The 14,156-nt window shown below is 43.5% G+C and overlaps 1 protein-coding gene across 1 annotated transcript in view; it reads left to right on the top strand.

Moving 5' to 3' along the window:
- The first annotated feature begins 5,050 nt into the window (after positions 1 to 5,050).
- Positions 5,051 to 14,156, top strand: part of NELL2 (neural EGFL like 2) — a 146,644-nt gene continuing 137,538 nt past the window's right edge. Inside the window, 2 exon segments of the mRNA XM_032687990.1 lie at positions 5,051 to 5,546; positions 5,717 to 5,845. Of these exon segments, the coding sequence (XP_032543881.1) occupies positions 5,492 to 5,546; positions 5,717 to 5,845 (184 nt within the window). The 5' untranslated portion in view covers positions 5,051 to 5,491.

Below are 14,156 nucleotides of genomic sequence, written 5' to 3'. Positions count from 1 at the left end.
AGCAAGGAAGGTTAATGTGCAGACTTCACAACTTGGAAGATTTTAAGTTCAAATTTGGGAAAAAGAGAGCACAGCCTGCACTTTCAGCCTTTCTTCCTTTCCCCTGAATCAAACAAGAATTGTTGGGAAAACTGAAAAATACCTTCATCTCTACCTCTCATTAATGTAATTGCCTCAATTTCTCTTTCTGCACTCAGAAGAATCTGACAGCACAACACACTTGTAACTTACACCACTCCTGGAGCTGCTTCTCCACTGCAGACTGCATCAGTCTCCACTTGCCAAAGCTGCAACTGCAGTTGCAAGACATTAAGTATAATCAAGTGAAGATGGTACAAAGACCCAGGAAGACCTGAAATTTCAAGAGCCTTAAGGTGTGTTCCTTAAATAGCTATAGCCTTTGTTTCACAGCTCTATTCTCCAATATAAAGTAAATTTTGCAATTAAAAGTGGGAAAATATCAAATTGATATGAAACATTCATAACTCTAGCTAAAATGGGTGATGTCTGCTCAGCTGACACATGCTTGAGAGGGATGCCTTTTATACCAAGGCTTTTTAATAGAGCTGGTGCTGTCATGGTAGGGTGTGTAGCTTAGTCAGTTTGTCAGTCTCTGCTGAGTCTTTGCCAAGTGCTGTATTTAAATCCCATGTAAGTTCTCCTGGTCAGAAAGTCAGAGTGCAGCCCACAGCTAATACTAATACTGCTACCAGTTCTCACCTAAGGGAGGCTGCAAGACTGACAAACTGCAGAGAGAAGATGAGCAAAGGAGCTGGTGTGCATGCACTTTTGTGTGTGAGAAAGAGGGAAAGAAAGAGAGCACCTGTGTGAAAGGATGTTGCTAAAGGGCAGAAAGCATGTGGGGAATTGGTAAGAGAAGGGGATGCAAGTGGGGAGCTGTGAGAAGGCTAACAAAGCAGCAAAAGTAAATCACCTGCTTTACATAAACAAAGAGGGGGTGTATGTGCTGGAGAGTGCCACCAAAGTTCACAGATCTGGTCAGGAAGCTGGCAAGAAAAAACTATTTGATAAACAACTGAGGTTTATTCAAAAACAGCATCTGAGCTTTGCTCCTTACTGTTGAAGCCATCATTTCGAAACCAAGTCTCTCATGGCATTTTACACATCACACAATAACTGTACAGTTTTTACACATGACAGTTTTCATAGACAGAAAATGTGGATCATAATGATATAATGGTGAAGAGAGAAGTCCACATTGAAGGGTATTAACAGAAAGTGCTGCAGTGTAATTTGCCTGCGTTTTCCTTGACTGTAACTAATAGAAAGCCCTCATCCCCAGCAGTATCAAATTTACTCAAATTAAAAAGCTGCTTCTCTATGACAACAGACTATTCTTCTTGTTCCAGTTCAAAAAGTATTAATTATGGAACATCATGTTTTACAAATACTTTCCTGAATAAATGCTGCATTAAAGCACTATTATAATGTTGAGTAAACAACTCCGCATGTTTTGCAATATACTTTCAGGAAAAAAGTTGCATCAGTGTTTTATAAGTAGGTCAGTGACAATTCTTTATATATTTCTTAAATTCACATGGACTCTCCAGGTTCCAGCACAGAAACACATTGGTAAAACTACTGTGAATAAAATATTCATGTTTTTCTTTAAAAATAAATAGACCCAGATAAGCTACACTAAGAGAAGTAATGCTTTCCCAGTGCAGGATTGCCTCCTGCATGCTTTAAGAGCTCTACTTGGTCCAGTTTATTACCATATAATTAATATGAGTGTAATTAATATGAGCATAATTAATATGATATTCCCTTTGCAATTAAATCATTCATTAATTTGGGGCTTGTCACACATCCCTTAGTTCTCCATTTGGCATGAAAATTGTTGTGAATGTTAGTCATTAGTCAGAAGGCCTATTTACTTTTTAGCATCTAGTGAGGTTTTTGTAAGGGGGACACCAATATCGTGATACCTGTTTAATCTAAAAATGTAATTGAAATCGAAACATTGATGACTGGAAGACTGTTTATGAGTCAGTTGTATTACAAAGCACCAAAGCTGTGTTACAGAGTGTGCTCCTGCTAGTGTGACATGGCAGGCTCACATCACTGCCAGGGCCATTCCCCCTTCCAGGAGATCTAGACACTGGGTCCAAGGTCATCTCCTCAGAAAGCCTTTTAACTTATACTTGGTGAAACTGTATATGTGTTATTGTTGACTTGTCCATTGCCGTGGAATTACAGAATGCCATTTCGTCCTAGAGGTTTTGTAAAGAGATTGTTCCACTGTAGATATGGTAATACCTATGACCAGGTGGTATTTCAAAGAAAGCCACAGGAGAAGACCCATAGCAAGTGCAAAAGATTAGTCTTGTCTTCTACAGACATTTCCTTGAGTAATCTCACTGCTAGCATTTGTAAGGATAAGAACTATCTTAGCTCAAAAAAAAACCAAACCAAAACAAAAAACCCCTAACCAACCGAAAAAAACCTCTACCAACCCACCAGCCAACCTCCCAGAACCAAACAAACCCAAACAACCTCTGAGACATCTAGTCTCTGGAGAGCCTTGAAAATCGGTGAGACATGTAAAGGTTAATATCTGAAACGGGCTTCTCTAGACAGAGACCTTGCTTAATGTAGAACGCACTTTCATCGATGCATGGTTATTACAGATCTGTACATACTGAACCTTTTTCTTAGGTCTGTCACCATTTGCCATGTGTGGAGTAGATTATGGTGCACCTCAGCATGAAGTGTTTGTAGATCTCTTGGCTAAAAGATATGGTTTCCATCAAAGGGAAGAACATTGCAGACATCCAAAAGTGTAAAAAACCATTTTATTAGGTATATCCCTAACATCCAAATTTAAGAAGGGACATGCCCATAAACATGGTGAAACTGCATGTTTCTAGAGTGATCAGAAAGTGATTACATGGGTAGAAGTATGTATTAGGTTTAGACAACTGTTTAAAAGATTTATTCGTCAGTGTCATGTTCCTTGTATTGGTAGAAATTCCCATTTTGCTGTTCACTTACTTCTTGGTTAGCTGAATACTGTCACTATTGACATTTCACATAGCAGAAACCCAGCTTTGTGTAATGTGTGTGATGTCTGCCCTGGGCTCCACATAAATACGGGGGAATAGATAAATTAGGTTGGATGGCATTTTGTATGATTTCTCATGTACAGGAAGATGAGTGGACACTCCTTGGACATCAATTGAGGAAAAAACAGATTATTAAAGGGATGTACTGCACCTGATCTACATGCTTATGTTACTTCAGCAGGCCCAGCTAATGGAAAATGTCAGTGGCTGCTGGTAGATGCAAAGAACTTAAGGCAGATGTTTGCCTCTTTTGATTTGTTCGCTTGTGTGCCTGACTCAACTGGCGGCAGAGCTCATTATGCATCATTATTACTTTAGATTTTGAACCTATTTCTTCTCAAATTAATTGCTTCTGGCTGAGCTATCTGTAACCAATGTGATTAAATAGCATGAAAACAACCACTGATGTGCGGCTGTTGTCCATTAACTTTCCCAAGGAAACGCATCATTTGTTAAGACTGCTCTGGCAGTCAACGAATTTCATGAGTTTGGAAGCACAGTTCCACATCACTAAAAGGCTGGAGACAAACCTTTGGTGCAGAAGAGGTGCTGGGCTGATTGGGATGGGGGTGGAATGTCACTGACAACTCTGACTATGCAAGATGCAACATCAGGGATGCTGTGTGACCAGTTACACGGGTGGTACCTGCAGCAGGGTTCCTTTATTTCATTTGTTTTCAGACCAGCTGGAATGTGAAGTGGCTGTAGAAGCCCCTCTCATGGAGCTGTACTGGCTCTGCCAGCCCATAGCTCCTCCGAGGGTGACAAGCATGTTGGGCACGCTGGAACCACATTCTAACACCCGCGCTCTGAATTTGGGTTGAGGGATGGATTGCATTTCCCCACTTTCATCTGTAGACACTCCTCTCTCTCTCTCTCTTTTTTTAATTTAGTTTTTCTTATAAGAAAGAAGATGTTTGCTTTGTATGTTGCTTAGTATCTCAATTGGTTAATTTAGTCTGGAAAGGAGATTTACCATTGACTCCCACGGTTGCCTTGGAAAAAAAAAAAAAGGAGACAAAATTCCTCTTCCTTTCAGCCTTCCGAATGATTATTGTGAAAGATGTGAAAGGTTACTTTTATTTTATTATTTGCAAAAACCAGAGAGGATGAGTTTGGCAGAGGTCAATAAACAATACTGGAATCACCAGCTGACATTAGGGTCTTATTAACACGCACGTGAAATTGGAAAAAAAAAAATAAAAATAACCCCCCAATCCTTTATTCTGCACAATTTGACAAACTGGTAACAAGACATTCCTGCCCTGCACACTGGTAGTCTATGAAAGGCAAGGGAAGAATAAGGCTATTCTTAGCCCCCTTTATAGGCACACAAAGTACGGCACAGAAATGTCACTTGCTGGGGGGGCGGAGAGTTTGTTAAAGAGCCGAGGACAGGACCGCTGTGTCGAATCGTCCGACAGGGAAAGGGAACCTGCGGTTGTCAGCCCCGCGCCAGCTCGGCACACTCCTATCTTGGTCAGCGACTGGAAACGTCCTAGTTTGTTTCCCCCAAACCCTGCCCTTCCAAAATTCTTTTTATTCGTGCTCAAAGATCAGTCGGTGGCTTCGCCAGACACTGGACGGCATCACGTCGGGAAGGAAACAACCGGTGACTTCAGCACGGGTCCGCCAGCAGGCAGGAGAGCGCCCCGAGGGTCAGGGCCAGCGCAGATCTGCCGCTGCCAGCCGCGGCCTCGGGGGCACACGGGCCCTCCCCGCCGCCCCCGCCCCGGCGAAGCTCCCCAGCAGAGCTCCCCTCAAAGTTCCCAGCGGCGCCTCCGGCTGTTCGGACCGGGCCCGCCCGTAGCTCCCCAACAGAGGACCCGGCTACCCCCCGCGCCCAGCGCGCCCTCGGCGGACGGGGCGGTGCCTCCCCCCGGCCCTGCTGGGCCCGGCGGAGGCGGTGGGCGGCTCCTGTGACCGTGGCATAAACCGGCGGCCCCTCCCGCTGGTGCCGCTGTCCCTGCTGGACGGCGGAGAGGAGAGCGGCGCTCCCGTGGGAGCCGGGCGGAGGCTGCTGCTGCGGCGGCGGCTCCTCTCCAGCTGAGGGGCTGCGCCTGGTGGCGGCGGGGCGGGGAGCTGCGGGGCACGGGCGCGCCGCCTCCGCCTCCCGGCTGCCGCGGCCTCGCTCGTGTGGCTGCGGCGGCAGGAGGCTCCGGCGGGCTCCCCCATTGTCTGCCCGCGGGCGGAGGGCTGCGCTGCCCGCACGCCCCCCGCCCTCGCCTTTGTGTGCTCCGGCCGGCGGCGGGGCGGCGCGGCGCCTGCCGTGATGCGCGCTGCGGGGCGGCGCGGGGTCCGCGCCGCTCGGTGAGAGGCGGGGAGGGACCCAGCCTGTGCCCCGGTGGCTTTTTGCCCGCAGTTGCCGGAGAAGGGGGACTATGGACTAAGCGCATCGGTGTACCATGGAGTCGGGCATCCGCTTGAGCACGCTCTGCCTTCTCCTCTGCCTGGGGCCAGGTAGGCGGATGCCAGACCCGCCGGGAGAGCGCCTGGGAGCGGGGCTGGCGGAGCTTCGCAGCGGCCCCTGGCCCCTGGGCGGCCGCAGGTGCGGGGAACAGCGGCGGGGCTCGGGGGCAACTCGGGAAGTTGCGGCGTCGGCGGGTGGGTGATGGCACTTTCTGGGTCAGTTTCAGGCTTTGGCGTGGACCCCTCGCTGCAGATCGACGTGCTGTCCGAGCTACAACTGGGAGGCTCCACGGAGGGCGTGCGCCAGGTGCCGGGGCTGCACAACGGGAGCAAAGCCTTCCTTTTCCCAGGTACGGCTGCCCCGGCCCGCCCGGCCCCAAAACTCCGGCCGCGGCCGTCGGGACTCGGCGCCGCTCACAGGGCACCCCCCACCCTTCACCCACCGCGAGGGGTTTGCCCGCTCCTGAGACACCGGGGGCCCGTCCCTTCCCTTCCTGTTCGATTTTCTTCCACTCTTCTTCACAGTCCCGCTCCTTCTTTTTTTTTCCTCTCTCACCCCCCCCTTTTTTTTTTCTTTTTCCTTTGACTGGTAGACGCTTAATTAAACTACAGCAGGAACGAGGATGGCAGATGGCTTGTTTTGTGAGTCGTGGGGTGCGGTGATGAATAATAGCACCACCCACTCTACTGCTTTACTTGGAAAACGCTATCATACCCCAGTTCCAGCTAAGGAGAAGCTCAGTGAAAGTTTCATGTGAATTGAGCAAAATGCTGAAATGGAGTGCCCTGGGGGAAGGAGGCAGATGGCTGGAAATAAGAACACCCTTCTTTTTTTTTTTTTTTTTGCCGGGGAAACTAGCCCTTGGGAGCTTCTGTGACATTGCCCTCCTGAGAAACAAAGAATGAGTTTTGGTCTCTTTTAGTGCTTATGATTGTTTCTTTGCTAATATTGGGAATAGGAATAAAATAGTAATCTTCCATCTTTCAAAAATAAATTTAGATGGTTTATTAAAAAATATTAAACTTCCTTATATTGTAATTCATAAAGGACTGTAAAATAACTCTTAATGTCTAGTTGAATATATTGGCATCAGTTGCATTGCCTACATCTGCTCATTATCAGTGTATTTTTTTAATTGCACATTAGTAACATACTGATATGTAAAACGAAGCTGGAGTCAAGAATATTTTTAGGAAAAAACCCAACTCTGTCTTAATTAAAAAAAAAAAAGCCTAGAAATGGCTTTTAGAAGCAAGTCTCTTCTCTGAAATCTGATTAAGTGCTCCTTATAAGCTATGACTAAACAAAAACAAGGAATATGTCTCAACATCTGGTGAAGCACAAGCAAATCTCCACATCAGCCTGCACTTTTAAAATAGGGGGGACCTGATCGCTGGTTTCTTGTGTCATGCCAGAAGTTTCAGCTTGGATTTGAACAGATTTCTAGTGCAACAGGCAAGAGGCTGTGTTTCACCTACAGAAGAGTTATAATTCAAGGAAGAAAGGGCGATAAGATCTGAAAAGGGATTTTTTTTTTCATGTTTGCATAAATGAGATAATTTGTCAGAAACTAGTAGTTACCAAAGGCGCTTTCTTTTTTTTTTTTTTTTTTTGAGGTGACCTCTCTAGAGATGTTCTTCCCCAGAACAGCCAGCATGTGTCACTATGGACACAAATGTGGAGACGCATGGGCATATGCGTTCTAAGACACTGGCACATGCAGGCTTCAGACATCTCTGATGGGCTTGTGGCTGCAGAGCAGAGCCCTCTGTGAAGGGGATGACTGCTTAGAGTGGCGACGTGTTTGTGTGGCAGTGGAATTTGTGTCCTAAAATAGCTGTAATTTCTAAGGTATGGTTCTGAGTTGCAGCCCCGTTGTACTATAATGGGTTGGAGTGAGGGGGAAGTCATAACTCACTTTGTCTTCAGTGGTAACAGGAGTAGAGATTTGGAAGAATAAGACTTCTTATATGTTTTCCCAGTGACAGAACAAAAAACTACTGGGTTACTAAAGAATTTTTTTCCAAGTTCTTCCCTCTTTCCTTGCAATTATGAGTGTACGTAGTTCCCAAATGGGTCAGCAGTTTATTCATAGCAAAAGGAGACAGGAGTTTTAAATTTTCACAACAACCTTTTTATTTTGTTAAGAATCAGGGGAATAACAAGGATGAAAACACTTGTGTCTAAATGGTGGTTGAAGTTACTCTGTCCCTTAGGAAGTCCTCAATGCCCTGCAGGACTGGAGACAATTTTCCCTACTACTGTATGAGATGACTGCTGATTTTCTTATAGTAAATGAGGTCCTTACTGAGCAGAGAGGTTTTAATTTTTGAACTTACATTTAGAAATAGAGAAATTTTCTTCCTTGATTAGACCACTGGGTCCACTTAGTAAATTTTGTTCTGCTCTTAGAGCTCACACTTTAGGAACATTGCTGCAGTGTATGCCTTTTGATGTATGTATTTGCAGTGCATAAATTTCAAATGTGTTGACTTGGAATTTGGGTTTGCCTCTGTTTTTTTCCTTATTTCAGCTAGAGTGTTAGTTCTAGACAGAAATGATTTTTTGAGAATGACACAAATGACTTTAAATGATCTGTGAACTTATTCTGGAAGCTTTAACATGTGATCCTTTGCCTTTTGGTCTCTTTAGATATTGAATGTTGTCTTGTACTGTATACATATTTATGATATTTTAATATGTTACCTTTTTGGATAGATCACACTTTCAACTGATGTGAAGCCTTATTTTACATAAGTTTAAAACATACAGAAATCCCAAATGCTGTTCTTTATTTTAGAAGGAAATTATGAAAGTAGCATGTTGAACTGCCAACAGGTAACAGACAAAGATATATGACGGGAAAATTGTACATACAGCTAAAACAGAGCAGTCTCTTTCCTTCTGTTTCTAGGCAAAAAGGTTTGACTGCTTAATTAGATGTAGTATCAATTTACAATACAAGGGTTTAGCATCTAATTGGCTGTTCTGACAAATTCTTCCTCATGTAATTGATTTTTCAAAAGTACTTATATTTCTAGGCCATATAAACTAGTAAGCAACTACTCTCTAAATTTTAGGCTGTTAATTTTAGGCTGTTATTGTCCATTCAAGAGCATTTAGAATGCTCCTTATACAGTTCATGATTTGGAAATAAATTTTAGCCATTTGAAATTTGCTGTCATTTGGGCTTTTTTGTTTGTTTGTTTGTACCTGTGTGCTCTGAGTGCAGCAGATCTAGATGCTGTGGTCTTGGATTCTAAAACTTCTTAAGCATGTGATTCTCCTTGGTTGTTGTGGATGGTAGCAACTGAATGCCACTGTAATCTGGCTCTAGTTAGCTGCAGGGATTTGTCTTTCTGGAAGTGTGATTTGCAAAGTAATTGTAAAATGTTCCAGAGTAGCTTGCGGGAAGATACAATTACGAATAGAAAACAGGAGGAAGTCTTCAGAAATGTTAGTGCTGCTATATGTGAACATCTGCCAGTACTTTCTAGCCAACAGCAGATATTATTATGTCAAAATATATTGAGAGGAAAATTATTCCTCTTCTGGTCAGAGCAGCAGAACAGAAGTCAGAATATCTATTTTGGCGACCGTTTATGTAAGTCAGTGAAATTCTCAGTACCTTCATTCTTCCCTTTGCAAAACAGGGATGACACTTGGGTAAAGCCCAAACCAGGTGGGTGGATTGAAGTATAATTAATTCAGTTGAAGGCTTTTGGAGAAGTACCAGTTGTCGTTCTTAGAATTCTTTCTTTGTAAATATAGTGCATTAATACAATGAAGAGATAGGTGGAGATGAAAGTCAATAGCCGTTTTCCTATGCAATATGGAAATCATATTGCTGCAAGAGCACTTGTTGCATATGTAATGGCAGGGATGTTTGAAGAGGTGGACAAAACTTCAACAGAGGTTGAAGGGTGAAAAGGCTTTTGGATGATTGTCTCAAGTCTGCATTAAGCACATGCAAGGTCCAGTGAAGCCAGGTATTTCAACTGGCAGTGGGAAATGCTGTTCTGAGAGGTGAGAATCTAAAGAGGGGCTGCAAGAGTAACCTGGTCTTCTCTGTAATTTTGCTAGGCAGTAACTTTTTGTCACCCTCCCTCCTCCCTTTAGACTCTGTATATGTATTTTACAAATATAATATTTTGATAATCTTTCTGGATCTGTCTCCTTGAGAGGAAATAGTATGCATCAGACTATTTTTTTGTCCAAAGAGTGTGTGCGTATGTGTGTATGTATATAGTAATGGAGACATCTTTTATCTCTCTCCAGCACCAGTGGAGAGTGGTAGAAGGTACACCGTAGATCAAGTGAGGAGAGGCAAAAAAATGAAAAACAGGTGATGTGTAAGGACAGTATATGCCCATCAAAAGGTGCGTATACTCCTCAAAGAGGAGGCTGAAAGATGCACAGAAGAGTGCAGTCAGATGGTTACTAACACAGGAATGTGTATTTAAGAAAAAGATAAAAAGGAGATGGCAGTCATGAAAATGTGAGAGCTTGTGTATCAATGCAGAAATTGGAACTCATTCAGAGGATAAGTTTTTGGTTTTTTTTTTTTTCTCTTCCAGTTAGGATATGTAATTCATAATATGGCTATAAATAATATTTTGATATTTCTGATGAGGAGGGACAGTTCTACAAGCAAGATGTGCTATATTCTGATGGGGGACGAGATGTGCTATAAAGCACCAGAAAATAATTTAACCTGTCACTGGGATGAATGAAAGGACTCGTCAGTACTGTTCTTTGAATTGGCACTTGCTGGCAGGAGAAAAAAAACATCCCTAAAATAGGCCTCTTGGTGTAAGAGATTTGTTACCTGTTGCTGTATGACTGGATCATTAGTACATTATTTTAAATCACTGGCAAGGCAATATTACTATATCTTATATGCCTTTGGAAGGTTCACTGTGTTTTGTCTCATGATACCTTCTCTGGACATTACTAAATAAAGGAGCTAAAAATAAAGCCTTAAAACTAGAGGCAAATAAACTTTCTCTCACAGAAATAAGATTTACATTGCCTATGCGCTTCACACACACAGCTTTTTCCTTGCCACCTGTCATTGAAACTATGGACAGATGCTTTCTCCAGGTTCCAGCTGAGCCTGCTGAAAATATTACTGTTCCCAGCTGCTTGTCACTACCTGGGAGCTAGAGGTTACTGTCCCCACAACTCTTCCAAAGCAAGAGATTATATGAGTGTTCCCCTGTCTGCTGATGGCAAAGTCAGCCAGCTTCAGGAGCAAACCTGGCTGACTGCAGTGACATGGATTAGAGTCCTGCAAAATCCCCTTTCTCCAGCTGTACACCCCTCCCAGAGGAATGGTAACAGACAGCTGGGGAGGAGGATGTTAATGTTGCCAACTGGCTTAGCTGACTGCTGAGTGAATACCTATCTGCAGCATTTTTTGTCTTGCATGCAAACTGGTTTCTTTTGGAAACACTGAATTCTCAAAATGTGGGACCTCCAGAATAGAGATGATCTGTAGATAATAGAACTTCTAAAAGAAGTTTAATGTCAGTAAGTACGGGCATGTTTTTTGATGTTAGAAATGTCTAGTGTAAGCAATTGCTCTATGACGGTGTGGTAGCCAGAAAGGTCCAGGTTTTGGCATATCTGGAGCAACAGCTGAAGCTTTTCCTAGGCTACCTTCCATCTCTGGCACTTTCCTAAGTCACCTCTGCACCCATGCAACAGTAACCATTGTGGTAGGGCACTACCAGGGTAGTGATTGATGCTACTGGGGAGCTGGGCTGGATGTTGAAGGAGAGCCTTGAAGAGCTGGGCTGCTTTTTTCTAGGGCCTGCTGCTCTAGCTGCTACTGCAAGGCATCCCCTTGCTCCAGAAGAGCTTAGTGTTCAGCATCCTCCTCCACCTGTTAGCAGTGGTAGCAAGAGGAGGTGTTTGGGAAGCATCTGATGCTTGAAGAGCCTGCCCAAAAAGGAGGAAGTACTATGTGAGAATCATGCATCTGTTTCCCATCCCAAACCATGCTGAGCTTTAATGCATGGAGAACTATGATGCACTTATCCACTGCTGAATAATCGTGAAGATACCCAGTACTGGAGATTGTGTTGCTTGCCAACTACTGCTGTGCTGGTTTATCTGTAAAGTAGAAAGGGAAAAAGTTAGGGGAAGAAAAAGATTTAAATATTGTAGGCTTGTGATTGATGCTTGTAATGGTACAGCAGAGGGTAGGACTGAGAAATAGAAACTGAATGGGTACCTATTATATGACAGATACCAAGGAAACCCTGATTTCCAGAGAAGAAAAGCTTATTATCCCTGAATCTAGTCATTAGTGCATAGTTGATACAAAATAATGTTAAGGAATGACAGAAAACTTGGCTTGTAGCTTTTTTGATTGCACCTGTCTTATGCTGAAAGTTTCAAATAAATATTGTTGTTGAGAATGTATATTAGGCATATAAAGTATCAAGTGTAAGTGTAGAGCAATAAAATTATTTTAAGTACAGCTCTAAAAATGATGCTATTGATCATTTCCAGAAAAATATTTTATGCAAAGTGTTATTTTCTTGTCCTTTTTTGTTTGTTTGTTTTTGTTTTTCTGCAGTGGACTTTCTGTCGTGAGGGAAAGGAAATGAGCAGAGATGAAATATTCCCTCTAGCCTTTGGGGTTTGACTTTTTTTTTAAGTTCTTTCCATATGTCTTGGTATAGCCTCTTGTCAGTCTTAAATTCTTAAGAGCATGGATTCTGGAAGAAGCTACAGCATGGGGAGAGAAACGATACCTACTAGGTGGTGTAAGTACCATACCTTGCCTACTAAGATCCCCTGGAGATGGTGCCAAGCAGCATGACTTTGGTGGCTTTGCCTGGGCTTGGTGAGACAGCCGATATCTCCAGCCTCTGATACTTCAACCTTTGGAGGGAATTAATACCTGCATTTATTAATCAGCAAGGATGTGACTCAGTTTAGAGGAACACTGTGTTTTATTGTGATGTTGTGGGCTTGAGCCTGTCCTTTTCACAGCCAGGTTGCATCTGATATCTGCAATAAATTGAACTCCGTGGGGGTCTGTTTTCTATTGGGACAATGCCGATTCCCTAAAACTTTTTTAATGAGTGTTTGGTTGTTCAGGTTGATGCAAATAATGTTCTGTTCATACCTTCAGTATGACCCAAAACAAGCATATTTGATGGAAAGCTGAAGATGGGTATGATGTACAGCTCTAAGGTGTGTATGAAAGGGAAATACATGAAGATGGTGTCAGTATGGTGATGTGGGGCAGAGCCCTGCTTGGTGCTGTGAGAAGGGACAGGATGGTTAGAGGAATGGGGCCAAAGGAGGCCTCTCTCCATGTTGATGTCCCCATCAAGAGCAACTAGATGCAGATGGCTGCTCACCTGGCAGCCACTCCTGCCAGCGTGGCAGGGGTGTTGGCTGAAGTTAAAATGTGCGATATTAACAGCAGGACAGCATCTGTCCTGCGTAGCAGAGAGAACCCAGCACATGTAACGTGTGTGCCGAGAGAGAGGACAATGACTCTTCCGGGTAGCTGTTGAGTACATCTTTCCATATTGCTGGGGGAGGATTGCATTAGCGAGAGGTAGTGATGTGGGAAAACAAGGTCTTCTACCCTTATGTAATTGCTTTTGCCGTGACATAGTTCTGTAGTCACAAAGTGTGCCTGAGACTTGAAAGGTTAATGTTTTTTTTTTATGGTTTCTCCCCCTACTGCAGCATGGTTCCTTTTCTAGTGAGGTTTCATAGAAGACAGCAGCACTTCCTACATCTAGATCAGTCACAATGTCTGTTTTTCCCCTACTATTTGCTTATAAGATTTGGGAAATAGGTTTTCTACTCTCTCCTCCTCCCCATCTTATGTTCTTCTAGTCTGTATCCTCCAGGGCATATAGGTGCCAGCTTGGCAAAATAACTCTGAGTACAGTTAACTTCACTATTTCCACTGAGTCTTAAGGCAGGTACAGAACTGAATTCATACTTAAAACCATTGGATAAGAACTGGAAGTTTAATATAGCTGTCATTGGAAACTGTACTTCCATATAGTGACTCTTCAGTTCCCTGTATTTGGTCCCATTTTGTTTTGTGCCAAGGTGCAGATGCACTGAGCAGTTCTTCTACTTGTACTGTTAAGGTACAGCTGAATAAGGGGCGAAAGGATTTTCACTGGTGTTTGGTTTTTTGGGTTTTTTTGTTTTTTTGTTTTTTCCTGTCCATCTGTTTTGGCTAAATTCCTCAATATTTTATCTCAATGTTTAAGAAATGCTAATTTTTCCCTCCTGGCGTTGTCCATAAGATTTCCTCTCAGGAAAATCTGAGGGGAAATATAAAACGAGAAGATGCAAAAAGGAGCTCCAGAGTCAGATACATCCTCATGGAGGTACAGCCAATGCTCCGCTTTATTCCCAAAAATACACACATTATCAAGAGTCCTACAGGTTCACATGCTCTAGCTATATCTTTTTTCCCTCCCCTCCCCAAGGCATGTGCTCTGACCTTTTCAGGCCCTCCCATCTTGAGGTTTTCTCACACCCTGGATAACATCCTCTTCTCTTGTTTACCTCTATGCAGCTTTCTCATATCTGCTGCTCAAGGACACACATCTGCTGCTGGAGAACACAGGTCCCTGCCGTCCGGCACGCAGACCAGATTGTGCAAGCAG

The sequence above is a fragment of the Chiroxiphia lanceolata genome, chromosome 5 (genome assembly GCF_009829145.1).
Source record: "Chiroxiphia lanceolata isolate bChiLan1 chromosome 5, bChiLan1.pri, whole genome shotgun sequence".
NCBI lineage: Eukaryota > Metazoa > Chordata > Aves > Passeriformes > Pipridae > Chiroxiphia > Chiroxiphia lanceolata.
Note: the sequence above shows the minus strand (reverse complement) of the source record. Positions and strands in the feature narration are given on the sequence as shown.